General features: G+C 37.7%; 1 protein-coding gene across 2 annotated transcripts in view; it reads left to right on the forward strand.

Moving 5' to 3' along the window:
• The window catches only part of LRP2 (LDL receptor related protein 2), a 124,736-nt gene that overhangs the window by 23,707 nt on the left and 73,864 nt on the right, over window positions 1–27,165 (forward strand). For both annotated transcript variants that reach the window (XM_030486367.1, XM_030486368.1), the window contains exons 4-22: window positions 260–376; window positions 5,836–5,946; window positions 6,069–6,182; window positions 6,373–6,489; window positions 7,209–7,352; window positions 8,736–8,855; window positions 11,294–11,422; window positions 13,137–13,306; window positions 15,490–15,713; window positions 16,474–16,680; window positions 18,450–18,652; window positions 19,280–19,420; window positions 20,340–20,543; window positions 21,414–21,606; window positions 22,760–22,885; window positions 23,179–23,309; window positions 24,080–24,217; window positions 25,093–25,374; window positions 26,562–26,801. In XM_030486367.1, coding sequence (XP_030342227.1) covers window positions 260–376; window positions 5,836–5,946; window positions 6,069–6,182; window positions 6,373–6,489; window positions 7,209–7,352; window positions 8,736–8,855; window positions 11,294–11,422; window positions 13,137–13,306; window positions 15,490–15,713; window positions 16,474–16,680; window positions 18,450–18,652; window positions 19,280–19,420; window positions 20,340–20,543; window positions 21,414–21,606; window positions 22,760–22,885; window positions 23,179–23,309; window positions 24,080–24,217; window positions 25,093–25,374; window positions 26,562–26,801 — 3,111 coding nt within the window. The remainder of the gene's footprint in view (window positions 1–259; window positions 377–5,835; window positions 5,947–6,068; window positions 6,183–6,372; window positions 6,490–7,208; window positions 7,353–8,735; window positions 8,856–11,293; window positions 11,423–13,136; window positions 13,307–15,489; window positions 15,714–16,473; window positions 16,681–18,449; window positions 18,653–19,279; window positions 19,421–20,339; window positions 20,544–21,413; window positions 21,607–22,759; window positions 22,886–23,178; window positions 23,310–24,079; window positions 24,218–25,092; window positions 25,375–26,561; window positions 26,802–27,165) is intronic.

Raw genomic sequence — 27,165 nt, forward strand, 5'->3', positions numbered from 1 at the left:
AACCTAGAGGTCAACCCCTTCAGTGGAGAAAAGCAGTGACCTTGCAGGCTACAGAAGGCCTCATAGAGCTATGTTATCTGCCATATGTTTGTCAAGTGCTCTTTAATCTCCTTGAGTACACAAAAGTACAGGGGAAGAAAGTCTTATGGTAGCATCTGTAAGAAGGATGGAGTAGTTAACGAGGAAGAGGGGATAATATTATTCTGCATAAAAAATCTTGGTTGATGGGAAAGATTGATTGAGTGCGTGTTTCTTGCAGCGGGAAGGACATGCTCAAGTCAGCAGTTCACATGTTCAAATGGACAGTGTATCCCAAGTGCATACTGGTGCGATCGAGTGAAGGACTGCACTGATGGAACAGATGAAAGAGCCTGCCGTGAGTCTTAACTCTTCGCACTAGATCTGGTTTCATCTCATCTCTCTGTGGCATTTTATTAAATTTGTAAGATTAAAGAGCTTGTTGATAGACAGGATGACCACAATATGCTGCTTGTTATGAGAATTTCATTTCAGATTCTTTTGTGTATTAGAGCTGATGTTCTGATACAGATCCATTATTGGAGAACTCAAATGCAAACTGCTACCGTAGGACCACGGCTTCTTGTTTGTCATCGTCTGAAGGATAATGAATATTGTATTGGAAAAACCCAACCATGTTAAAATGGCTTAAAGCCCAGGGAGTCTCAGAGCTAACTTTGCCAAATTTTTTCATATCCTTTTTGCATGCTTCTTATGAAATCAATGGTAGCTATAACCTGTATAGAAAAGCAGAATTTGACCCCAGATCACTTCAATTCTAGATTGCAGTTTCTTGTGGAGATGAAGCAACATTGGGTGATATGGTATTCAGACAAGCTGTTTATATTGTGCCAACAAAATGCAGATGGACAAGTAGGTTTTTTTCAGCCTAATTTCCCCAGAGTTGAGGCTGCCTGACTGACAGGTGACAGCCTCCCTAGATCCTGGCCTAGGTTGAATACTGATGGAAAGGACAGCTGGCTACAGAATAGAGGCCAGATTTTTCAGAGATGTTTTTGCCTAATACCTATACAACAGTGTGTAACAGCATGTCTGTTCATTGTTAGTGTTACGGAAAAGCTTTACACATCATGAGTGACATGTAACATATGAGCTGCTATTCCAGCTGTTGAAACTTAGTGTGCCTTTTGGAAAAAGACATAACTGTAAACTTCACTCAGAACCGGACTTGGGGTGGGCGGTAGAAGAAGCTAGGATGCTAAGTGTCGTGGGTAAAGAAGCAAGGAAGAAAACGTTGTTAATGGCTGTGCTTAGAGGAAAAAAGGGCATATGCACATGCTCTGTAAAAGAAACCCAGCATATTACATGGTCAGCCAACTGCTAGTGTATTTTATGCCTGGCTTGCAAGTGGCTAAAATGTATGCTCTGTAGAATAAAAGGTGATTTAGAACTGTATGATACCCTGGAATAAAAGGTTGCTTAGACAGCCAACTTGGAACTTTTCTATGTGATAGACCCACAGCCACTTCTGAAGTCACCAACACAAACGGGTAAAAGCCAGGATCCAAAGTACCCCATATCATTGCTGGAAGAATATCTTCTGTAGCTTGGCATTTTCTTCTCCTACAGTTTAGAGGAAGAAAAGAGATTGGTAACTTAATTTAGGAAATGCATAACACATTAAAAAATCCTGAAGAAAAGATACTTGTTTAAAAAAATGCATTATCCGTGAAGAGGAACTGCTCAGAACCTCTGAGAGCACTCTGTGTGTAGTCCCTGAATGCAGTGTAGAACAGCCAGATAAAATGGTGTGGTCATTGTAATGCAGTAAACCTGTGCGCACTGGGAGTGGAGTCCTAAAGACAATACTCACAATTCTTTTTTTCAGCCTAGAAGCTGCTGTGATGTTTGAAAATGGAAGTGCTCATTTTATTTCATGTTTAACATTCTCAACTAAGTAAATTAAAAAGGCAGTTTGGAAAGGGGCCTCTAGATATCTTAACAGTAGCGCTCAGCTGCTGTGTGGGAAACCCAATCAGTGCTGCATCAGCCAGTAGGCCCCATGGCTGTTGTGAAGGCAGCATATTTAGCCCCAGGAGGAGGGACTGCCTCATATCATTCAACAGCCTCTACTCTGGTTTATTAGAATATGTGTTGACAGTCCTTCTAAGACAGAAGAATGACTGTGACTTGGAATATTGAAAGTAGGAGTGTTTGACTAGTTTAAAGAAATGTGATGATGCTGAAGACAAGAGAATTGAGGAGAATGTAATTACAAAACCCTTCCAGACAGGCCGGTTAATTTTAGTGCCTCTCTGTCTTTGCAAGGCTTGGAGCTTTAAAACAGAAGCCACAAGATACAATTAATAATTTGGGGATTTTATGATTAACTGTACAGTAGGGCTTAATGTAAGTCTTAAAATTTACTGGTTTGAAGCAGATTCACATACTTGCTTTGAATATTCATTTTTCCACTATTTCATCCATTTCCTTTTTCACACTATCTGATATAAACAAATACAAGAGCAATATAACTATTTTGGCCTTTTCCTTTGTCATTATTTTCCCCTTATTTAATTTACACTAAAAGGTTTCAAAAACAAAAATGAAACATCCATGAATAATGAAGGAAAAAAGCTATTTAGAATGGATTCTGTTATTTCATGAAGCATAACAAAATACATACTTATCATGTCCATTTACTTAGGCCTTGTGCTCACTGATCAGTCTGGAAGCAAATTTAGATTGTAAAGAAGATAAAGTTTTGTTACTAAGTTACATTATTTAAGAACTAGTCAAATGCACAATGTCACTGATATGAAGTAACTCAGCAATTAAACATGTAAAAAAATAGAACAAAGGAATTCAAAGTCTTAGTCCATTTTACTGCTAATGGGATTAACAGCAAGAGAAAACTACCCATGCAGAGGCTAAGATAAACATCAGAACAATGTTTCAGCTACAGGTCACATAATTAGTGCATTGAAGCTGCTTTAATTTCATAAGATTGTGGTTTTTAAAATTTTCTTTGAAAATATATATATAATTTCCCCCAGCTTTTTTGATAATCAGCAGCTAGCAAATACTTTCATCTCAAAACTTTAGAAATGAAGAATGAAACACAGATTATTTGGGGTAGCAAATACGTTTTGGGAGTAAGCAGCCAATACTGGTTTTGTTTTTCTGTGCTACTTACTTTATTTCTTTCAGTTAAAGGTAGAATTTTCTCTCCTGCCTCTGCTTTGTAGTTGAAAACTGAAAATCCCAGCCATTTTGCTTTGCTGTGACTGACAGAATAACCTTCCTCATACAGTTCTGGCAGCTCAGCACTGCACTGAGGCCATCAGAGATAAAGGGGAAGTATTTTAAAGATGTGTTGTTTGAGGCTGATGGGCTGAGTGCAGGCCCAGAAACTCTATTTTTTATTCTAATTTTGGTGTTGAGTTGCCGCCATGGGTCAGCTGCATAACCTCTGAATTCCTGCCTCTTGTTTGCTTTCCTGCTGTGGTCAGGAAGTGAGCAGCAAGGTCTGAGATGAATTTGTGGAGATCAGGGTGAACATGAACAAAGATCAAGAACTGAAGAGATCATAAGGGATATAGTCCAAGAAGGAAGAAAAGGCCTGTGATCAGAGGCTGATGTTCTTGATGTTGGACAAATTACATGTAACAGCTGCAGGACTGCAGAAGTTCAGGCTGAAGGAAAGATCTCTACCAGGGAGAGTCTGGGACATCAAGAAGCAAAGTGGAGCAAGGTAAAGGTGGCAGCCAAAGATTAGAGTGTCAAGGATCAAAATCAGGAATTAAGGCCAGGAATGAGGATACAGTTAGTCTCCCAGCTCTCAAAGCGTCTCTGCTACGAACACTACCTGATACCATGTAGCTCATAGAACTCTGGGTCTTGGGGTAAGTCCTCCTCCTGGTGTCTCTGATTGATAGGCTATAAGCTGACTCATGGCAGTGAGTCAAAGGGTTTTAATTAATTTTATTTTGCAAAAAGTTTTGAAATGCTGCTGCAGTAAAGGAATGACACTTGGAAGTAGGAAATTGCCCCCTTTTCTTTCTCCTTCTTGTAACTTGGGTTAGGGATACAGAAGGTTATACTTCCTGTGTGACGTAAATCAGTGCTGCTGAATTAAATACCAGTTGCAACTGTTTCCTGTTGCTGTTTTTGTGTGGATTTATTTCCAGCTTGCAGAACTAAGGTGTTAGAGAGCAAAATAATGTAGGCCTAACAATTCCTGTGACGTAGCTTTCAAGCATCTTCTACATGTGGACGTTGAAACATGCCATTTAAACGTATTTGCAGCTGTTGCCCCAAAACAGTTTGGGTTACCAGGAGCAAGGTGCCTTATCTGTTGTTTATGCTGGTGTTTGCCAGTTGTTCATATTTTGCAACAGAAGTGCTGGCATGCCGCAGAGGGACAGTTTGTGGAGAACTATTTCAGCTAAGAAAAAGAGATGCCTGAGAGGAAGGGGAGAGAAAGAAGAGCTTCCTCTCATTCTTAGCACTGGAATGAATGGACCTGGATTTCCCCATGTTTTCACAAAACTTGTATTATCTTCTAGGAATTGTGATCATTAGGAAGGGATCTCTTAAGTTTCCTGTAATTAGCCAAACGTTCTTGGGAGGAAAAGATAAAAGATAAAAAAGTTGAAGGCTCTTCACAATTAAAAGCAAGATGAAAGAAAAGTGTTTATATTTTTCCGTCCCTTCTCTTTTCTCTCCTAAACCCATGTTCAGTCTTATACTATATCCTTTCTCTCTTTCCTCTTGCACAGCTGTATTCTAAGACCTCCTTAGATGCCAACTACCTGCATTGTCCTTTTAATTCAGAACTTTATTCTTCCTTTTTAGCTTTTTCTAATCCATCTGTCACTGATCTAGAAAAACCCAACATGTCCAAGTCCCTGAAAGAGACTCTTTTCTTGGGTTTGTACATAGTTCCAGGTCACTCACAGAGCACTGACGCTTTTTCCATGTGCCCCCTAGAACAAAGACAGTACGATCAGCTTCTCTGATCAGTGTCAGCGGTTGCATAGCTGTAGGTTTTTATACCCAAATGCATTGCTCTGGATCAGGTGTGTACAGAGAAATCTAGCACATGCACATGCCTGATTTGTTGGATAGTTCCATTGAACTCACTGACTGCTTTATGCAAAGTGTTTTCAGGATTGTTTTTAAGTTATTTACAAGGGCCTGCAGGCCCTTGTGTTGGCCTGTAGGTCATTTACATAAGTAGGACAGCCAGAAACTGAAAAACCTCTCATTGTGCAGGATCTTTTGTTTTGGGAAGGGGAAAACTTCTAATAAAACCCAAAGGTGCTGAAGTTGATCCTGGGCTTGGAAGTTCAACATCCTTGGCTTAATTAGAACAAAACCGTAAAACTGTGAAGTCTCTGAGTCTGAGAATACGCAACATCCTAAGAGGACATAGGAACTGTAAATTTCAGGAACTCCTTTACTACTTAAGCACTTTTAAGATTAATAAAGTGTAAAACTGAGGAGCAAGTAGATAAAATAAATGTTCACTACTTGCTCTCCTGTGTTGCATTGTTTTCTATCATATTGTAAACTGTTTGGGTTGCAGATCTTTCTGAGGTGTGAGAGGGCATCTAATTTTTCCCTTGTTTCTTGTGATGTTTTGTAGCATCTATCAAAAGGATATTCTTAAATATCTATTGGAGGAGACAGTATAGTGGATAAATAGATTGTTTGTCAGTAGTAGTATAGGAAGTTTGTGTTCCTTTTTTGTTTTCCTGTCGATCAAGATATTTTGTTGGCACTGGATATATATGACTCATTATACTCTGTAGTCTAACATTCTTGCTAATACTGAAGGATTTCTTGTTGTAGACTACCCAAGATGTGAGCAGTTATCATGTGCAAATGGAGCATGTTTTAATGCAAGCCAGCGATGTGACGGCAGAGTTGATTGCAGAGATTCTTCTGATGAAGCCAACTGCAGTAAGTACCATATACAAAGTGATCCCAAACAGATACACTTTATAGACCCTCTTTTAAAAATTAAAGATTGACGTTTTCTGACAGATTTTTTGTGTGTCTTTCTGTGCTAAAATCTCTTTCAGCACATGGATGCACCAGTACGCAGTTTCAGTGTGCTAATGGAGAATGCATCCCACGAGCCTTTGCCTGTGACCACGATGATGACTGTGGAGATAGGAGTGATGAAAACTCTTGCAGTATGGTTTTTGGTTTTTTAATCTCTTTAACTGTTTTACTAAGAACTGGTTCAAGCAGATGGCGGGAAGTAAATTGCTTAGCTATACAGCCATCAGAAGATATTCACTGTTCTATGACACAATATTACTATTGATTTCTAACCTTTTAGTCACTTAGAGTAGTTTGATTTTCTCATGTTTATTTCCGTAGCTTATGCAACTTGCAGAGGCAACTTCTTCACCTGCCCAAGCGGCCGTTGCATTCATCAGAGCTGGATATGTGATGGAGATGATGATTGTGAAGATAATGAAGATGAAAGAGGATGCGGTATATACTAATGCTAACTTCTAATGATGACTTTTTCAGAGGAAGACCTCACTTATGCAGTGTTTTTTATTGTTGTGTGAAAGTTATCGAGTTATTGTTGTGATACTGAGTATGCTGCAGAATAAGTTAGCATATAGCAACATCTCTTTTTCTTTTACATTTTCTCTTACACCTTTTGTGGTTTTTTGTTCCTGTGGAGATTTTTCATGTCCTTTGTTAAGAGACATGAGGTTCCTAATAACCAAAATCAATTGGTTGAAAATGTAAATAACTTGGTTCCTACCAAGATTTGTCATGCAAGAAACAGAAACTTTAATGAACGAAAGCATGATCTTTTTTCTCTTTCACTGCTCTTTTCTATGGTGAGCATTATTCTCTTTATCCAGACAGCCTGTGCGTGTTTTGAAACCACAAAGCTATAGCTCCATTTCTGGTGCCCCAGTTAGTCTAAAGCTAAATGGTTTTACTGTTTCTAACAACACAGAAAACTAAAAAGATTCATGGGTCTCTCAAGTATTGTTTGCATTGTACTTTGAAGGTAAAAGAAAGCATAAGAAGAAAGCATAGATGATATTTCTTTTATAGTCTTTCCCAGCTGCATGCACGAACCAGAAGCTGAATAATGAAGGATAGAGGTGCTTTGGCACACTGTTTGGGAAGAAATTCTAAGTATTATTTGAAATATATTCCTCAGTTATTCTTGTTTTCCTTTTTCATAGAAAGCGGTCACCATGAATGCTACCCAGGAGAGTGGGCCTGTCCTGGGTCAGGACATTGCATTCCAATTGGAAAAGTATGTGATGGGGCTGCAGACTGTCCTGCAGGAGAAGATGAAACTAACATCACTGCGGGCAGGCACTGCAGTACGTATTTGAAACAAAAGCATACACGGAATAGCAGAAACATCAGCATGGTTGTCCTTTTACATTCACCTTTTGTCCCCTAAACAATGCTGAAATTTTTGGATTCTCACTATTTTTGTTGGTACTCTTTTGACTGGATGGCCTGAAAAAGGCACGTATGCTGTGAACAGACCATTCCTTTTGTAAATCTGTGCATGAAATTTCACAAATAAGGATTTTAACTCACTCTCCATATCCTAAAATGTGTTCAAGAAGGCAGGGAAAGATGTGATATATAGAAGTTTTTTGTTTAAATATCTGTGGTTTTCTCTTTTTATAAGTAAAGAGAAGTGTTGTATACTGGTTGGAACACAGGACTGAATTGTTGTATCCTGAGCCTTGGCTAAGTCACTTTCAAAAATAGCATTTCACCTGGGATGTCTCATTCTCCAGTTGTATACTGGGTTTTCCCTGTTGGTGGCAATGAGCATGCATAGTTGCTGTTAATTTCACTCTTATAAACATTGATTCCCTCTGAGAATCAGCACCATGGTATTTTACATTTTTAATGTCTAGGAAGAGGAAAATTCCTATTAATAAAATCCTACCTTTTGGAATAGGAGGGCAGAAAAAATAATAGGAAATTAAGCATCACTGTAAAAAAGCATCTCTTGCTTTGCTGAGTGGTTTAGTAGTAACGTCAGATGTCAGCTGCAAAGCAAAGCATTTAACAGAAGAAACAGGAAAAGGAAGGAGGTGGAAGTCAGCAAGTGCTTTACCATCATAATTTGATCACCTATCACTGAACTTCTTATTGGGTAGTAGTAGAAGAAAAGGGAGAAGTGGTGAAAGAAAAAAGAAAAGAGAGAGAAAAAAAGAATAAAGACACAACCCAACCAATATATTCTAATATATTTGGGTAATATATATATACTCTTGTTAATATAATGTAGTAGGGGTTTTTTCTGCTTAAAAGAGTAAATGATGAGGTTACATGCCAATAGATAGAGCTTGAGGATGTGTTGTTCACAAGCAGGTTTTGTGGAACCAGAGAAAGGCATGATGCATTGCAAGTGGCTGCTTCTGTGCAGCTTTTTACATGGCACTTACCAGTGATGGTTCATATAAGACTGATGCTTGTCCTTCAACTCCGTTCTGAAAACCTATTATGCGTAGTAGCTTATGTTCTGTCTTCTATTTCCTTGCCTGCATGTATGTAAGTATATGTGATTTCATGGAATTCGAGACATAATTTCTTGTGCAGATATGTTTTAAGAACGTGTTCCTGAAATTGTAGATTCAGCATAGAAAAGGCTGTAGCTTTGGAAATGTGAGTAAGGCAAAAAGCTGTTCTACTGGTAATACGTGTAATTGTACTTCTGAACTATTTTATTTCCTTTGTAGACATATCACACTGTGCTGCTCTGAGTTGCCAGTATCGCTGTCATTCTTCTCCATCAGGAGGGATGTGTTATTGCCCTGCAGGATATACAATAAGTAACAATGACAGTCGTACTTGTATTGGTAAGTGAAGTACAGTGATATCTAGTAGATATCTAGTACCTCCTTACAGTTCATTGGGAAAGTTTGGATTCCGGGAAGTAAGTTCCAAATGGGTGGATGGCAAAAAAGAGTCAGCAAAAGAATGAAAAAAATCTAAGAAGTACAGTGGCAGCGTGGTGACACAGGAACAAACAAGAGAGATATCCTAAAGATCTCTTTCAGTAAGACCATTAAAGACATAGTGAGAAGATAATTATATTTAAAAAGATTTACTCTTGGATCACTGTTTTTTTAATCAAATTTTTTTACAGGTCTTTTAGTGGTTACATGGGGAGGGTTTGTTTCTGGTCCAGGGATGTGTGGTGTTGTACGCCTGGGAAAGCTGTTAATGATGTTGAAGTGTTCGATGCGTTTTGAAACTGGCTATATATAAAGACAGTAGAACATTGTACTTCTTTAAAATGAAAAAGGTGCTTTGTGTTTGCACTATGGAATGGCTGTATCGCCTATGGCATTTCAGTATATACATTATTTACATGAAAATGAAGAATATTTGCAAGAATGTAAAGGTAACTGAGGTATTTTGGTGTTGCATTTCTACTCTGGAGCTGCTATAACTTGGTAGAACAAACTCATGGTAGTACAAATGATTTATCTTGGTAAATGGAAATAGAGTAACTTCAGAATCATGGAGATTAGCACTGCCTAATAAACAGGATAAATATCTGTTACGGGTTTTCAACCCAAGCTATGGTGTTTGTGCTATTAAAAATATTCCAGGTGCTCAGCCTCTAGTGGGTATTTTTGAGGATACTGGGTGGCTTAGGACTGTAAAGGCACTTGCTACCTTTGATTTCTGTTCTCAAGGCCAGGTTGGATGGGATTTTGGGCAACCTGGTCTAGTGGAAGGTGTCTCTGCCCATGGCAGGGGGTTGGAACTACATGATCTTTATGGGCCCTTCCAGCCCAAACCATTCTGTGATTCTCTATGTGGCAAATACATGAAGGACACGTTTGCAAGCCTGGTGCAGTCTCAGTGAGTCTTCTGTTGTTCTTTGACTGCCCTGTAAACCTAGCTATCTCATTCTGGCTTGTAAATCTGAGTCAATGTATTTTGGTTTGCCGAGATCTAGGCATATGTTTTTAGTGGGAGCAAGACTTGTCATGGAGGAGTGTCTCACAGTCAGTAGTGTAATATTCCAGATCTTAGTTTGAATCAATGCTATTTGCGTAAGGCCAGGAGAATGAAAATACAGTGTTAGCAGAGTGTATTACTTTTTGAAACCATAATGTTTTCAATTTGTCGTCTTTTGCTTCTGGCTTACCATATACTGAAGGTTTTTAACACACCTGGAAGCCAGAAAGCCTCTGAGAACAACATTTTTTCAGTACCAAAATGTGCTACCTAGGAAATATTTCAATTTCACTTATGTGTTAATAAATGTTTGACAACAGAAGTTTTAGTAGGAAGAATATTTGAGATCTCATTTTCTACTTTTTTGGCTTAACAATAGAATCACCACTTTCCAGCAACATAATGTGCTGATTCTACTCAGGTTTTCAAGTGAAAGAGGTCAAACTTGTGATGCCAAAACCATGTAAGTGTCAGAAATCTCCTGGGTTTTAAATATCTGCAGATAGGATGAAACACCAGAAAGTGTTCAGATCTGGTTGGTTGTTTGCTTATTTGTTGTTGTTTTTTAAGAGAAAATCAGAACTTTAAAAATCCCTGTTTGTAAAGGATGACTAGTTAGATATTTGACAACTTTAGAAATAAAAGATTCTGCAGCAACCCTGGAAATTTCTAGTAGAGCATGTCTGTGAGAACTTGGTGGGTTGTCATAGTTACAGACTCTACCTGTATGGTATTTTGCATGCTGAAGTGAACCTCTTTGTACTTTTTTTGTGGCTGGTCCTGGGGCACAACCAGCTTTTATTTGGAAGTCAGACACCTGTTAGCGTGGTACCAAGTTTGAGCTAATAAACACGGTCTTTTAGCAGGAGCGATTAACTTGAGCACTGCACTAACATAAAGGTAGGTCTTTCCTTCAGTGTGGGCTTAAATCTAGGCAAGTGTTTGTGTGGATTAGTGTACAGATCTGTTGCTGGAAGAGTACTGCATAAACATATTCTTTATTGTGGAAAGTAGACAATGACACCCCTTCCAATGATTTTTCCTCTTCTCCTGACAGGTGTGGGTTTTTTGGCAGGTGGAAAGATGGGGATGGGGTGGGGAGGGTGGGGGTAGGTTTCTTGGCAGCAAAAATCAATGGTTTTGTTATTCAGAAAAAGAAAATGGAAACATTTGTGGAAAAACATACCAAACCTCTTTTCCTGTGCCACAGCATTGCAAACAGATATAAAGCAAGCAGAGAGGACAAACTTCCCAGATATCCAAATATAATGACATCCCTTTTATACAAAGCATTGTTTATAAATATACATTACTCACTTCACAGATTTTGATGACTGCAAAATGTGGGGTGTCTGTGACCAGCTGTGTGAAGATCGTGTGGGACACCACCAGTGCCACTGTGTGGAAGGTTATTTCCTAGAACATCATCGGTATTGTCGGGCTAACACTTCAGGTTAGTGTGCAGCAGCACAAGTCTCTTGCAGTTGTTGGACTAATAGAGCTAGATAAAATGGGGCAGTTTGCATGGCGATGCCATGAAACTGTGTTTGATTTTGACTTGACTCTGGCCTTAAGGACTTTAGGTCAGGCCAGCATTGAAAACATCAGCAAATATCAAGAGACTGTGCATCTGCTGGCACACGTAGGCTGTTGGAGCTCACTGCCTCATCAGGGCTGCTTCTCCTCAAACAATGAATTTCTTCTGGGCTCCAGTGCTATCTCATCATTCCTGACTTTCACAGAGTTGGGAGGTCATTGCCAGAGCCTTCCTTAATAGATGAAATCTTGCTCCTGTGGATGGCAGTTTCCTGACTTGCTCTCTGTGGAACTTGATGGGATCAAGAAATCAGGAAACCTCACTTTTTCTAGAAGGACTGTGTCGTGCCAGAAGATGACTTTGCTGAATGGTGAGCTCAGACACTTGTCTGGGAGAGAAACCGTGCTCCTGGCTTCTAGTGTCCCAGAGTCTGAACTCTGCGGGAATGGTTGCCTCATACGGAGTGTGGGTCCCTGTCAACTGTAGGCAGCTGCTCCTGGTTGTTCACCTCCTGCTCTGTTGTGAAAGCAGGCCATGGGAAACCCTTGTTTGTGGAGATGTAATGGCCTAACGGGCTTTTGTGTGAGGCAGGTGTTAGTGCCTGCAGGAACTTGGTGGGAATGGGAGTCCCTGCTTGGCATAGCGATCAGCAGTCTTGCTTCTTAAAAAAGCATGAACTGCCTAGTACCCTCTCCCTTCCTTCTTTCTTCAGCCATGTCTGCAGAGCAGTCATCATCTTGCAATTTTCTAAGTATGTCCTCAAGAAATAGGGAGTTTTTTGAGGTAATGAAATATGCTTGACTGTATTAAGGCATGCATATGCCAGCACTGGGAAAGATTGCTCTGTTTCCAGAAAAATTCTGTGTCTTTCACAAGAAGCTTTCTATTCAAATTAGTGTGACTTTTGGGCCAGTGAGTTGTTTGTAAAATGTTGATTTTGTATCTTATTAATGGGGGAATTTCATACCTGCTCTAAATCGGTTTTGCTGGATTCATTTTTGCTTTAACTGGGGAAGGTTTTATGTGTAGGATGAATAGGATTTGGACTTAAGTATATTCTTGTCAGACTTACACCAAGCCTTTCAACAGGCATCTCGTTTGAAAGTGAACTTTCTGTCAGAGACTTGCTGGAATCTCTTTTCTGTTGTAAGATACAGCAAAGATTTTCTGATGAGATGAGAGAATGAAGAAGGTGGCTAGGATAGAGCAGTACATAAAAAGCTAAGAAACATGGCCTGCCTGCTAGAACCAAGGAATATCTGAATCTCACGGGGCAGAAAAATCTTAAGAAAGTTTATACTTTGCTTAAAGGAGCTAAAGCAGAGAAATAGAAGAGTAGTAACAGTCTTGTGGAGTTTAGATGTGCAAGGGTTTTGTAAAAGTTTTACCTGGTAGGGCTTTAAATACTTTACTTTTAAGTACTCCTGCCTGCTTTGCTCCAAGTTTAGAAACCAAAGGCAAACCAAAACCCGTTAGTACTCATACAGAAACATTTATACAGACTGTAGTCTTAGCATCTACTAAAATCCTTGTGTCCAGTGCGTAGGAACCAGCATGTATATATTTCAATGCCCCTTTGCAAAACAGCTTGCCTGCAGAGTAGTCATACATTTGTTACCCCTGCTTTCAGCTGGTGCTGCGTCAATTATTTTTTCCAATGGCCGTGATTTACTGATTGGAGATCTTCATGGCAGAAGTTTTCGTACTTTGGTGCAGTCACAGAATCGTGGGGTTGCAGTTGGAGTGGACTTTCACTTTTACCTGCACAAAATCTTTTGGACTGATACAGTGCAAGATAAGGTAAGTAGACATTTCAAGAAGAATATATTGTTCTGTATGTGGAAGTAGAGAACTGCGAGAGGCAGAATGTGTTGATAGGCCTTCATTTTTGAGAGCAGAAACTGGCTGTATTTTTGTTGTTTGTCTAACAAAAAAGCTCCTTGAAATGTTTTATGTTACTGACTGCATTTTTCAAGCTATACTATTACATGTGACATATTAAACAAAGAATCCTATTATATGGGAATGTCTTGAGCAACTTTTAATTTTGCTTGAGATGGAGTCCAAAAAACTAATTAAGAGAAATAGTAGACATTCTTTCAAAAGTGAACAATTTTTTCTTGGTAATTTTTTGAAACATGATAGTTTAAAATGTAAAAGCTGTGTTCCCTCCAAGATGATAAAGATCAGATGTCTTCGTATACTTCAAATGGCACCGTAATTAGCTTGGATAACAAATATTGACAGTATTTTGTGTAATGAGCCAATATTCTGTTACCTTTATTTATTTATTTATTTTTAAAAGACTAAATATTTTAGCTTCAAGATACAGTAAACCAGAGCAATTTTAAAAAACCTTTGAGAGAGTTGGACTTCACCCTTGTTCTTTTTCTCTGTGCATAACCTGGTGAAACAAAACCAGTCCTAGGTCAGATGCTAAAACTGCCCCAATCTTCATCACTATGTTGATTGTCATGCAGAGTGGAGGAGAATCCATGGCCTGCCTCCTGCTGACACCACTGCTGCATCAATTTGGTGTCACTGTCATTATTCTGAACCTACACATAAACTGTAAACTGTAGTTTCTACTACAGTGCCATGTTGCTTCTGTTGGGAAGCATACTGCGTGGCTGTCTAGTAGGACGGGATTTGTTCACAATTCTGGCATTCTTATTTTCACTGCTGTGGGTTCCCATTACTTCAATTGCATTGACAATGGCTAAAGCAAGTCAGGGTCAAATCTGAACTTTGATGAGACCAGAGATTTATGCTATCTCTGTAAAATGTATAAACAGATGATAATATGGGTTGTTTTCATTGCAAACCCCAGATGTCCAGGACTACCTTTTTATCTGTCCCAATATAGTTAAATCCTAATTAATTAAGTAGGATTAATTAATCTAAGTAAGTCCCAGGTCAAATACCCAAATTAAAACAATGACCTGAAGAATGTTCTTAGATAATACAGATTTCCACCTGATGTCTTAAAAGTATAATTAGAGGATTTGTTTTGGTTGTCCCCTTTGTTTGTAAGATTAAGACATAAACTAAACTAGAAAATTGTGGGTTGTGTTCTGTGTCATCTTTATCTCATTTAGTGTACTGTCTGATAGCCTAATGCCCATAAGCTTTTCCATCAACAAGGTTTCCAAAGAACAGAATAGACAGTTAAATGGTTTGCTTGATTATTGTTACCTGGACCTGAAGAATATTTAAAATGATACAACTATTTAATCTGTAATTTTCTTGCATATATTTACTTGTGGTAATCTATATTTTCATTTAAATACATTCCAAACCTCATGCTGTTGTTCCAGAAAGGGGATAATGATTCCTAGCTTTTTGTATTACCCAGTGTTATAATTACTATTACTGTAAATATAAAACTATCGTGTTTATGCTGTTTACTTCAGGTAGCTCTGAGCTTGCTTGTAACATAACAAAACTATTTCTTCTTAAGCATGATGCTGTTTAAAATTAGCCTTAAATAAAGAAGACCAGAGGCAATGCTGAGCTTTCTCCTTTCTGTGAGATCAGAGAGGTTTCCCTTTCTTCACTTAGCCATTTCCCCTTAGTGTGGTTGGTGCGGTAAGAGCTCCCCCTCTTGTTGCTAGTCACTGATGAGGGCTTTGCTAAAGCATGTTCATTTGTTTTCGATTAATGACAATTGCTAGATTCCAGAAGAGCAGATATGCTTTCCTCATCTGTTTTGGTGCTTGTTTTTGCACAAGGCTGTTTTAGTCTGTTCCCTTGTCCATTTTGCAGAAACAGTAGTTGAAGGCAAGTCTCCTGTAGTTTTGGCCTTGTTTTCCAAAGTTTTTGCAAAAAACCCTAAGCTAAGGAATAGCTTAGTTGGGTAACTTGGTTTTATCTAGTGGCCAATTGTGGATCTGTGCTCAGTGTGATGATAGAGGACAAGTGCCATGTGTCTTGTGATTAGCAAAACGTCATGTGGGCACTGACAATATTTGTATTGTTTTCAGGTTTTTTCTATTAATATTGATGGCTCTGATTTCCAAGAAGTTTTAAATGTTTCAGTTGACACACCTGAAAATCTAGCAGTGGATTGGGTTACCAATAAACTATACGTGGTCGAGACCAGTGTGAACAGAATAGATATGGTTAACTTAGATGGAACAAACCGTGTGACTCTTATTGCTGAAAATCTTGGAAATCCTAGAGGAATAGCACTGGATCCAACTGTTGGGTAAGTCTGATACATGTCAGATAATGGTCAAAGCTGTCAGAAATTCCTTTATTCCCATGCAAAAGGAGAACAAAGAAATATCTGGGGTTCTAAAATTCGTTTTAGTTATAAAATGTTTTAAACATTTGCGTTCTATTGCAATCTGTTCTACGCCTTAAATTGTTATGGGAGGGCTGACACTGCTTTTATTCCCAGTGGGTGGAATCTGTTTTATGGCTGGAGTTGTGTGTGCATTCAGCAGCTCTGAAAACAGAGGAACTGTGGAATTGCCCTGCAGAAGAGTTGAAGTTATACTGAAAGATATCTGTTGTGATACTACTATTTGAAATAAAGTGGTGGAGTGTAGCCAGGGAAGCTAGTGCCTCCCAACCCAACAGGCTTTAAAAATGTATGTAAGCCAGGAAAAATCGGATCCTCAGAGAATGGGAAGAGGAATTTCATGCAACTTGTAGTGATGGATGCTGCTTTCATGATGCATCTATTTGTCATGGTTTATTTCTGGCAGTACACATAAGTCTATTTTTAACTAGGGAAACTCAGTATTTCTGAGGTCTTTTGGGTGAAAGCGTGTTTCTTTCTAGATTAATTCTATAAAAGAAAATGCAGATTGCTTCTTGGGCAGGAGGTATAAAGTGTGTTCTCATAATATGCCAGCTGAGAATCAAGCTGTGTCCTGAAAGGATGCAGGTTTCAAATTCCATGTAAAATGTAGGTTGGTTTTTTTAAAAAATCTCAAGGAAACTTTTGTTTTTCTTTACAGTTATTTATTTTTCTCAGACTGGGATAGTCTGTCTGGTGACCCTAAAGTGGAAAGGGCCTTCATGGATGGCACAAACCGTCAGGATTTGATAAAAACAAAATTAGGCTGGCCTGCTGGAATAACTCTGGATATTGTGTTGAAGAGACTTTACTGGGTTGACAGCCGGTTTGATTACATTGAGACTGTAACTTATGATGGACTTCAAAGGTAGGAGAAATATTATTCCTTGGAGGTTACAGATACGCTGATTGTTTTGTATGTAGTTCAAAGAAAGATTTGTCTAACAAAATGAGATACACAAAGGATGAAAATTACAACATAATGTTATGCACTTTGATATCTGTGGTGTCATGCTATTTCTAGACAATCCTTAATTTCTCCATCATTCCTTGTCCTTTTTCTACCTCGGATACCTATTGCACCACTTCTATAATGTACTTTTTTATAGTCCACTACTACAGGACACAATTTTCTAGTATTTGCTTTTTCATTAGTTTTGATGTATATACATTGTCTTCCATCATAATTTCTTTGCATCCTTTTTTTTGTGAATGAACTTCTTTGAAATATTCCCCTCCAAAGCACCACTTTGTGGAATGAGTATTAAGTGCTCTTTTTTCATTTTATAAATCTTTGCTGTCAGAAATTAAGTCATCACTTGCCCTATTGTGATACTGGGGAAAATATATCACAGCATGCAAAAAGGGAGGCTTTGAGGTTTTATGGGGCTTTGTTGTATAAAATAGTGTTGAGAAGCCTGCTTATCTCTGCGTCTGTGATTAGTGTCTGTTACTTCAAGCACAAGAAAAAATTGTCCCCTTTAGCATACCTCCTACAGATTGACTTGAAAAACAGTCCTCTGCTCATTTGACAGGTTTGTTGCTCAATGTATTTTTTTCACTTTAAAAATTATAAAAATAATGCTGGTATCTTTGCTCCTTTCTCAGGGTTTAGTAAGACAAGAATGAGTTTAGTAAAATCTCTGGGTTTTGGAGATAAAAACTTATCACTCACAGCAACACCAAAAATCTTGTTGTGCAAATGGGCAAGACGCAATGGCATAGTCTGCTAAGAATGTTAAAATACAGCTTACTGTCTACTTGTGTCACAACTTGCATCCCTAAAGCATGAGCCTAAATCACCTGGGAAACTCTTGTAGCAGTGCTGTAGAATTAATCAGATTTTGTAGACCTTCGTAGAATCATAGAGTGGTTTGGGTTAGAAAGGATCTAAAAGATCATCTAGTTCCAAAGTTCCAACCCCCTGCCGTGGGCAGGGACACCTTCTGCTGGGCCAGGTTGCTCAAGGCCCCATCCAGTCTTCCTTCACGACTCCATTAAAATACTATTGTAGTGTTATTGTTATATATTGTGTGAGAACTTGAATGTCTGTCTTTATCTCCTACTATTTATATAAAAAAACCCCCACAATATCTTGCAGAGAATAGATACAGTTATTTAGCATTTGTTTTTCCTTCATTTTGCATGGATGATAAAGTTTTTTTTGCAGGGGTGTTTTTTTGGGGTTTTGGGTTTGGTTTGGTTTTGTTTCTTTTACCCATAGATAGGGCTTTACTTTTGGCCAGTGGCTGCTGCAGCCATTAATTTTTTACATTCAAGGTTTCTTGAATATTTTGAATTCCTACAGGTGCCTTTGATTTCCTCTTTCTTTAATTTTCTCTCAGTAATTATGAATCCTTTACTACATTCTGAGATGTCATCTTTACTCACTGTGTTTTCTTGGAAATTGCTAACACTTTTGATTGCTCTGTTTTCAGTGCTGTGTCTTGTATGTTTATGTACCCTGCATGTTTAGCTTCATCTCTTTAGTTCATTTGGTCTTTTTTATTTGTACTTTGGCAGCTTCTACATAGAAGGCAGTGAATGAATCAGTAATCCTGTATCCTTTTCCTCTAGTAATAAAGTTAGTTTCTGGATGATATTTTGTAAATAATTTTCAAACCATCTTTGTGACAGGAGAACAATAGCTCATGGAGGCTCACTGATTCCTCATCCATATGGAATCACTTTATTTGAACACAATGTTTATTTCACTGATTGGACCAAAATGGCGGTGGTGAAAGCTAACAAGTTTTCAGAATCTAACCCTCAAGTCATCTACCAATCTTCACTGAGACCTTATGGAGTGACAGTTTACCATGCTGCCAGGCAGCCATATGGTAAGACAGTAAGAAGATTTTTAAGGGAGGTATAGGAATTATCTTACCAAAAGTTGGTAAAAATTATGAGAGGTGGTTATTTTGCTATAAAGAACTGATAATTACGATACATAGATTTGTATTGTAAAACTAGACTGGGTTTTATCACACAGTGGTTTCATTCAGCTCCTGCAGCTAATGGACTGTCAAATGCAACATTTAAGAGTGGGGAGGCTTATTAAATGTATGGATATTTGGAAGAGTCAAACTTGTGGTTATGAGCAGTATTGGTGTTTGTGGCTTTCTTTCCTCAACACTACAATGAGGGTGCAGTTGGAAAAGGCTACCAGTGTGAATGAATTCTGTGACATATAATTCTGAAGTAGAACTAGATGCAGAAAACTATAGCCCAGGTTATGGCCTCAGTGCTTTGTGCTGAGTACCTCTGTACAGAATCGCGTGCTTGAACTGATATGATTTTGGTGCATTTCAGGGTAGAACTGGTGGTGTATGATTTCCAAGTGATGTAATTTCTACAGAGTCCACATGACTTATCGTGGATGTTTAAAAAAATCCTGAAAAATCAAGCTAACGATGTCATTAAGATAATTGACAAAAAGTTACAATCTGATCTGTATTATTTTCCAGTAAGAAATCCTTGTGGAAGTAACAATGGGGGATGTGAACAGATCTGTGTTCTTAGTCACAAAACAGATAATGATGGACTAGGTTATCGCTGTAGATGTATACTGGGCTTTGATCTACACGTAGATGGACGACATTGTGTTGGTAAGAAAATGCCTTATGATTGTTGAATGTAGCACTATTCCATGTAGCTCTAGAGTTATTTCTAGAATATCCTTTGTCTTTTCGATAGCTTTGTGGGTTCAGTATGCCAAGGACTACAAATTTTTCCATCCCAACTCTCGTTGACAGCTTTAAATGTAGTAATTTTTGCTCATGTTAATTTCAAGCCACAACAACTTAAACTCACCATCTTTTATGAGCATTTTAAGAAAGTTTGATGCAGAATATGCGGAGACAGCTGTATGATTAAGATCTTAATCCTGAAATTAAGCATGGATACTTGCTAATATGCAGGTTTTGCATTATTTTGAACATGTAAGCCTGCTTTCTTGTGCAGTAACATGTAGATTAGGTTGGTTTTCTCCCTTTGAACACATATGGCAAGAACAAAAGATTCAGTTTTGGAGCTGTGGGCTTCCATCAGCAATCTGCTACTTCTTGTTTGAGTGCAGAATTGTCACTAATGGGAGGCTTAGCATGTGTATCTATTGGCAAAGTAACCCAGATATGTTGTCTATAGTTTTACTATGTGACCATGCATTTATCTGGCTAGCTCAGATATGGTTTGATTATTTGGCAGCTCCACAAAGCCTGTGAGGTTTTTTTTTTTTATAGATGATTGTAAAGGAGTGAGCACAGAAGATCATTTCTGCTTCCATAGGACCACAGTAACAATGCAAGAGGAATACCTGACCACATCACTTAATATTCTGGGTTGGGTTTTGGTTTTCTTCAGTTTTTAGGTCTGTGTATATTAAAATCTCTATTTTCTCATTCTTCCTTTTTTCTGTTTCCAGCCTATTAGTGTTGCCAAAGGAAAATAAAACTTTACAGTTAATTAATGCCCAATTGTCTCACTTTGTGAATGAGTAAAGGCTGAGTCTGATCTTTCCTTCTGCAGCTGTACAGCAGTTCCTGCTGTTTTCATCCCAGCTGGCAGTGCGGGGGATCCCATTCAATCTCTCCACCCAGGAAGATGTGATCATACCTGTAACAGGGAGCCCTTCATACTTTGTTGGAATTGACTTCTCTGCTCAGGATGACACCATTTTTTTTTCAGACACAAGTAAAGACATGATCTATAAACAGAAAACTGATGGTTCAGGTGAGAATCATTCTTAGGAATTGTAGAGTAATTGTGGTAAGGAGAGTAGAATATATATTTCTAAAAAGAAGTACAAAAAGTCACATTGTGAGATACACGATAAATCTCAGTGTGATCCCAGTAATCTGGAAACTGTCAAAAATGTTTGTTCAACTCATATTAAGCTCATTGAAGTATCCTGTTCTTTGACAAACTTACTGAATGTGTTTGGGAATGAACTACTTGCAGCATTTCTCACAAGTAGTATTTGTCATTACCAGACTGTTTATGCACATACTAGTATGAAACTGATACTCTTTTTAATTTCTCTATCTGGATAGCAGGATGGTTGTTATGATTCTCTAATACAGAAAAAGAATATTATGGTTGTGAGATTTTCGGAAGTTCTATTTGTGATAGTGTGAGAAATGTTTATCTCCAATTTATAATAATGATTAAATATATATTAAGTCAGCATATAGTCTTATGAGCTTGCTTGCTGCCTTGGCTCAGAGTAATAGTAGACTGCAGTTGACCATTACTATGCAAAGAGTAGGTAAGGTCTGGCTGTTGAGCAAGATGGCCTTACCGCACTGACATTACTGACCTTCATTCATAAAACTCCTCTCAGTGTAAACTTAGTGACAGATTTTTCTCTCGTCTTTAGCTAGTCTTTATTTCTCCCCTATTGGGGTTGTGCTCCTGAACATACACCTCCTTTGCCTGGAGCAAAGGGCATCCCTCCTTCCCTTATTGGTCTTTATATAAAATAGCACAGAGACAGCATTTTTACTGAGGGAAAACCACTAGGGTTATGAACAGAATACTGCATTTATGCTATTTCCCTTGTTCCTAAACATTTACAATTGTTATGTGTGTTACAAATTCTAGGAAGAGAAATCCTGACAGCTAATAGAGTGGAAAGCGTTGAAGATTTGGCCTTTGACTGGATCTCAAAGAATCTATACTGGACAGACCCTCGATACAGGAGTGTTAGTGTGATGAGGCTGGCAGATAAATCTAGGAGAGCTATTGTTCAGAATTTAAATAATCCTCGATCAATAGTGGTTCATCCTGTTATTGGGTAAGTTTAGCTTTGATTCTCCCTAGAAACTGTATGAACAAATTATGGTTTGAGCAGAATTGGTGGGGTTAGATTAACATCTCATTCTGGATTTCTGTTTGGATCTGTGTTGTTTTCCATCTCTTCAGTTCTCTTGTCTTTGTCTTGCTTGTTTTATTCTGGCAAAGGATTCAGCACCCATGGGAAAGGGCAAGGTGATACAGATTCCACATGAAAGTGGCACTCAAAAGAATTCTCTTTAAAAGCACCATTTTTTTTCGTTTACTCCTTGTGTGTTGATAAACAGGCAAAACAACTTTGTTTCTGTATCACTCGGATCAGAAAGCTGTTCCTCATAGTTGAAAGATAGTTTTCTAAATTATTTTTAATGTACTTTCAGTTCCCAGAATGCTAACCTTGGTTCCTTTTTATTTTCTATCTGAATTTCTTTATTTGAAACATATTAGATACTACTGGCTGTATTTGATACAGACGTTACAATGAGTGATTCTGTGTACATAAAATGAAGCCCTGCTTTTCTTTGATACAAATGCTTAATGTCAAATTCAATACTCTGTTATTTGGCCATGCCATGCCAGCATTTCTTTCACAGCATAGTTCAGCTTCCTACTACCATACTTCTGATTTTCTTAATTCTTGGATATTGAAGTTTCATGTTTAGTAACCAGATAGACTATTTTTGAAGTAATCTCATAAGAATAGTGTTGAACTTGTATCCTTTTTTGTTTCCTACTTGGTAAAGTTATTTAACACTAGCTTCAACTCTGACTATAGGCATAAGTCAAAAGGATCAGGAGAAAGTTCTTTGTAAAATTCATGCTTACTTGTAAGTATTACCTGGAAGATGCATTTTTTTTTTTCTTGATTCTTCCTCCCTACTTAAATGAAATCCCTAACAGTTTTAACAGTTACAGATATTTTATGTCTAAAGGGAGAAACCAATTCCAAAGATTTTGAAAGCTGTTGTAAACAGGATAAATATTAGTTGTTGGTACCACTACCAATTGAGGAGAGGGTCAATGTGAATTTGTGGGTTTTTTAATGTATCTGCAGCTTTGTGGTGCAAAGAAGAATGTTAATACTGTTCAAATGCTTGCTGTGTTTAATTATGTTGTGTCATCGGGTTTTTGTGTCTTCTGGCATGTCCTTTCAGGTATATATTCTGGACAGATTGGTTCCGTCCTGCAAAAATCATGAGAGCCTGGAGTGATGGATCCCATGCGTTGCCAATTGTGAATACAACGCTAGGCTGGCCTAATGGCCTAGCCATTGACTGGAGGTAAGGACAATACAGAAGACAAGCTTTTGTGCAGATTAGTTTCTTCCTCTAAACTGTTAGGGATTAAAAATAAAGGAATTCTGTCAGATTGTGTGCACTGGCGCTTTCGTATTGAAGACCTTATTTTTCAATTTGTTGAAAAGCCTGTGAAACGTAAGATCTTCTCAGGATCCCTCCCCACACAGCCCAATAGGTTTTTTTGTCAGGTTTAAGATTATTATTTGAGAAAATGATAGTGCTTCCTAATGGACATAATGCCATTTGAAGTGATATGACATTTTTGTTATTTCTAGTTCTCTAAGGCTGTACTGGGTGGATGCCTTTTTTGATAAAATTGAGCACAGCACCTTTGATGGGCTGGACAGACGGACTCTTGAACATATTACTCAGATGACTCACCCATTTGGCCTTACTATTTTTGGAGGTAAGTCTGGCACTGAAAAATATTATCTATTATTGGCACAGTTTTGGATTTTTTTTGTTTTTTTTGTTTTTTTAATATGATGATCTGTAAGTATGTGAGATAAAATAACATGGCCTTTGTAATACTGCTTTTCCTATAAGAAGCACTGTTGCAAGTTTCTATAAAAACATCTATTTAGTACATGTTCATTTTTAGGACTGTTTTTATGTATATTTGTGTTTGAATAGTTTGAGGCAGATCAGGTAACTCAGTGCAATAAGGCACATTATGCTGTGCTCCCAAGGTGGGCTGCTCATGCTGGACGGATGAGGTAAATCACCTCCCTAGAGATGATCAGTGATTTCAGGATTTTATTAATTGCATGTAGAGTCTTAGCACTGGATTTATGTTGTGTGTGAAGAAAGATGTCAGCATCTGACCCCTTTCAATTTTGGGTAAAAGTATCTTCAAAAATATTCTAAAATTTTCTGTAAAGTTGTCTTAATGAATGACTTTTAAAATTGCCTTGGAATTTGAAATGCCAAATTGAGTCTGTTGTATCTCAACTTCAGTGAAATCTGAGAGCACTTCTTTTTCCTAAGTTATGTCTGCCTACGACTGGAGGACTCACTTTGGCTGTGTTTAGTGATAAAAGTCCTTCTGTCTTTTTCATGAAACAGTTACAAAAAATATTGATTTTACATGAGGTCTTGCAGTTTTTTCTCATCAGACGTGATCTTTTATGTCATATTGCTCTGTAATTGTTATATGTTAAATGTCTTTCAAAACAGGTTATGCCTACTTTACTGATTGGAGACTTGGTGGAATAGTTCGAGTGAGGAAGTCTGATGGAGGGGAAATGACTATTATTAGGAGGGGCATAAGTAACATTATGCATGTTAAAGCGTACGATGCTCATTCCCAAATAGGTGAGCTCTTTTCTTGTACAGATAGATTAAGAAACAAAATATCAGTACACTAGGTTTCCACTCTCAATTTTAGGAATGGCTTTACTGAATCATAACTTGTGGCAGGCAGCACAGGCGCTTACAATCACACGTGTATTTCACTGTTTTGTGACTGTGTGCAGTTTTCCTCCACCACTTCTGTTACTTTATTTAATAACCTTGTAAAATGAAATTATGATTCCATTGTATCTTGTGTAATTGTATCACTGTTTACAACTATGTATTTATTTTTTTCTGGTAGCAGTTTTAGTTAAACTGAACTATTTACTTTGAGGAGTTGGGTAAAAATTTATTAATCAAACTACTATTCTTAAAGTAATCACTGTGCCTAAATCATTATTTATTTCTTATTTTCATTTCTGACTTCTATGTAATTCTATGACCTAAAACAAGTATTTGGTATTGTAGTTAATTTAGTAAAACACTCAGTACACTTACCAAACATATGCTCAAACCATTTGCTAAGGCTCACCACCAGTTTGATGTCCAAAGATTGGATCAGGTCTCCCAGCCTTGTTCAGGCAAAAGTGCATAATGTACTTGTTACCAAACAGTTGCTGAAAATTGGCAGAAAATTGGATGAAATTTAGTAGTATGTTCTTGGCTTCCATAAACATTTGTGTCAATGAAGAGTATATGGAATGTGGGACTTATTATTATGACTTACTGCTACTGTTTCTGTTAGTGAACTTAACTGTTTTGCAATGTATACAAAACGAGGATTTGCTACAGCATCTTTCTGTAAAACACTTTCACAATTACTATCTATGCACTTTTAATACTTCCCAAGCTGCTGTCAGTAGTGTATACATTGATCTTCTTTATCACTTTTGAAGGCTCCAACTACTGTAACAGAGCAACAAATCCCAATGGAGACTGCAGCCACTTCTGCTTTCCAGTACCAAATTTTCAAAGAGTTTGTGGTTGTCCTTATGGCATGAAGCTGGCTTCGAATCAGCTGACATGTGTTGAAGACCCGTCCAATGAGCCACCCACTTTGCAATGTGGCTCCTACTCATTTTCCTGTGGTAATGGAAGATGCGTGCCTCGGTACTATCAGTGTGATGGTGTTGATGATTGCCATGATAACAGTGATGAACAAAACTGTGGTTCTTTAAGTAAGTAATCCCTGTAATATACAGTTAGTGTTTGTGATTTGCAGTTCAGAAAGTTTGGCTCAGTCTGATTTCATTGGAATAAACCCCAGTTTTTTAAGGTTGTATCTATGGATAAACTCTGAAATCTACCTGGGAGATTAGTTACTTTGGAAATTATTTGGATAACTGATGGGAATGTGGGGTTCAACACTGGCCATCTAAAGAATGCACAAAAATACTCATATCTCAGTAGTTCTCAAAATTCAACTTACAGAGTAACAAAAATTTATCTTAATAAGAAAGTTGTTTTTATTCTTAGTTTTTTGTAAATTTTGAAAGCTATTGGGATATCAGTTCCTTGTCTTATTTTGGTGCATGGGGAAGGACAAACCATCTTAATAAAGATGAAGAGATTTAAAAAATAGCACCATAAGAAAAATATCAAAGCCATATGCATTGTTTAACCTTCCTCTAAGTTTAGAGCAGCACCTTTTATTTCATTTAACAGTTTGGTAAAAATTTTATTGTGTTCATCATATTTGGGCACTTCTGAACTACTTGTTACATCTAGATTTTTACAGTGAAGTGGATTAAAAGCGCATTGGTTCATTTCGTGGTTTCACTGTTAGGTGTCTCACACAAAATAACTTGTTGATCAAGTAAATTGAGAGAACAGTGGGATAATTATAGTTGATAAGATACTGTAAAGCAAGTTCTTGGCTTTTATGACATATTTGGTGCTTTATTCAAAGTTAATTCTTTCTTTTAAATCACAAACATGAAAATAGATCACATTAATAAAATGTGCTCCTTAATGCATAGGACTAACATGACTAAGATACAAACTCTATTTCTTATTAGTGGTCTATTTTAGAATAACTAGAACGTCTTTTTTTGGGGAAACAAAAGTATAAAACCAATGGTTACTTGAAGAAGGTATTTTTCTTGTTTAGATTGCTTTGAAGAGCTTGATAATTTAGGTGTTTTATTGATTCTTGCAGTGTAAAAGAGCTTGTATTCTGTTCAGTTCTGCAGCATGCTCAGTCTGCAGCATGACAGACATTTTTGTTTTAAGTAATGTGCGTTTTAGAATTTGATGCATATTTTAGACGTTCTGTAAGTATATAAAATGTACTGAATACTCTGGCAGGGAGGGCAAGTTTTGGAGATCTTTATCAGTGTGTTCTCGTGTTTTGTTTTTTATTTAGACAATACTTGTGCTTCATCAGCATTTACCTGTGCCAGTGGACAGTGTATTCCAGGTCGCTGGCGCTGTGATAAACATAATGACTGTTTTGATGGCAGTGATGAATTGCATTGTCCTACACAAGGACCGACTTCATGCCCTGTAACCCTGTTCACCTGTGATAATAGAAGATGTATTCCTAGGATCTGGCTATGTGATACTGATAATGACTGTGGTGATGGGTCAGATGAAAAAAACTGCAGTGAGTATCACAACTGTCTGTTCTTTTTCTAAACAACTCACTATGTCTCAATAGATATGTCTATTGGTGGAAGGATGATAAATGAAATTAGGAAGGAAGAACTAATATTTTGCAGCCCGGAAGATGTGAAAAACTCCTCTAATTTGAGCTACCAGAGCCAAATATAATGCAGGAAAATAATTTAAAAAATAAAAAGGGTCAAATGTGATAATTATAATCATGGTACTGCGTAATGTCATCCACTGCAACTTACAGCAAAAAGCAGCTAAAGCTTAGATGTTCTAAGCGTTTACTTCATGCGTGATCTCAGTAATGACTGATGGTGTAATCAGCTAATCTAGTCTGGAAGTTTTTATCAGAAGTA

The sequence above is a fragment of the Strigops habroptila genome, chromosome 5 (assembly GCF_004027225.2).
Source record: "Strigops habroptila isolate Jane chromosome 5, bStrHab1.2.pri, whole genome shotgun sequence".
Lineage (NCBI taxonomy): Eukaryota > Metazoa > Chordata > Aves > Psittaciformes > Psittacidae > Strigops > Strigops habroptila.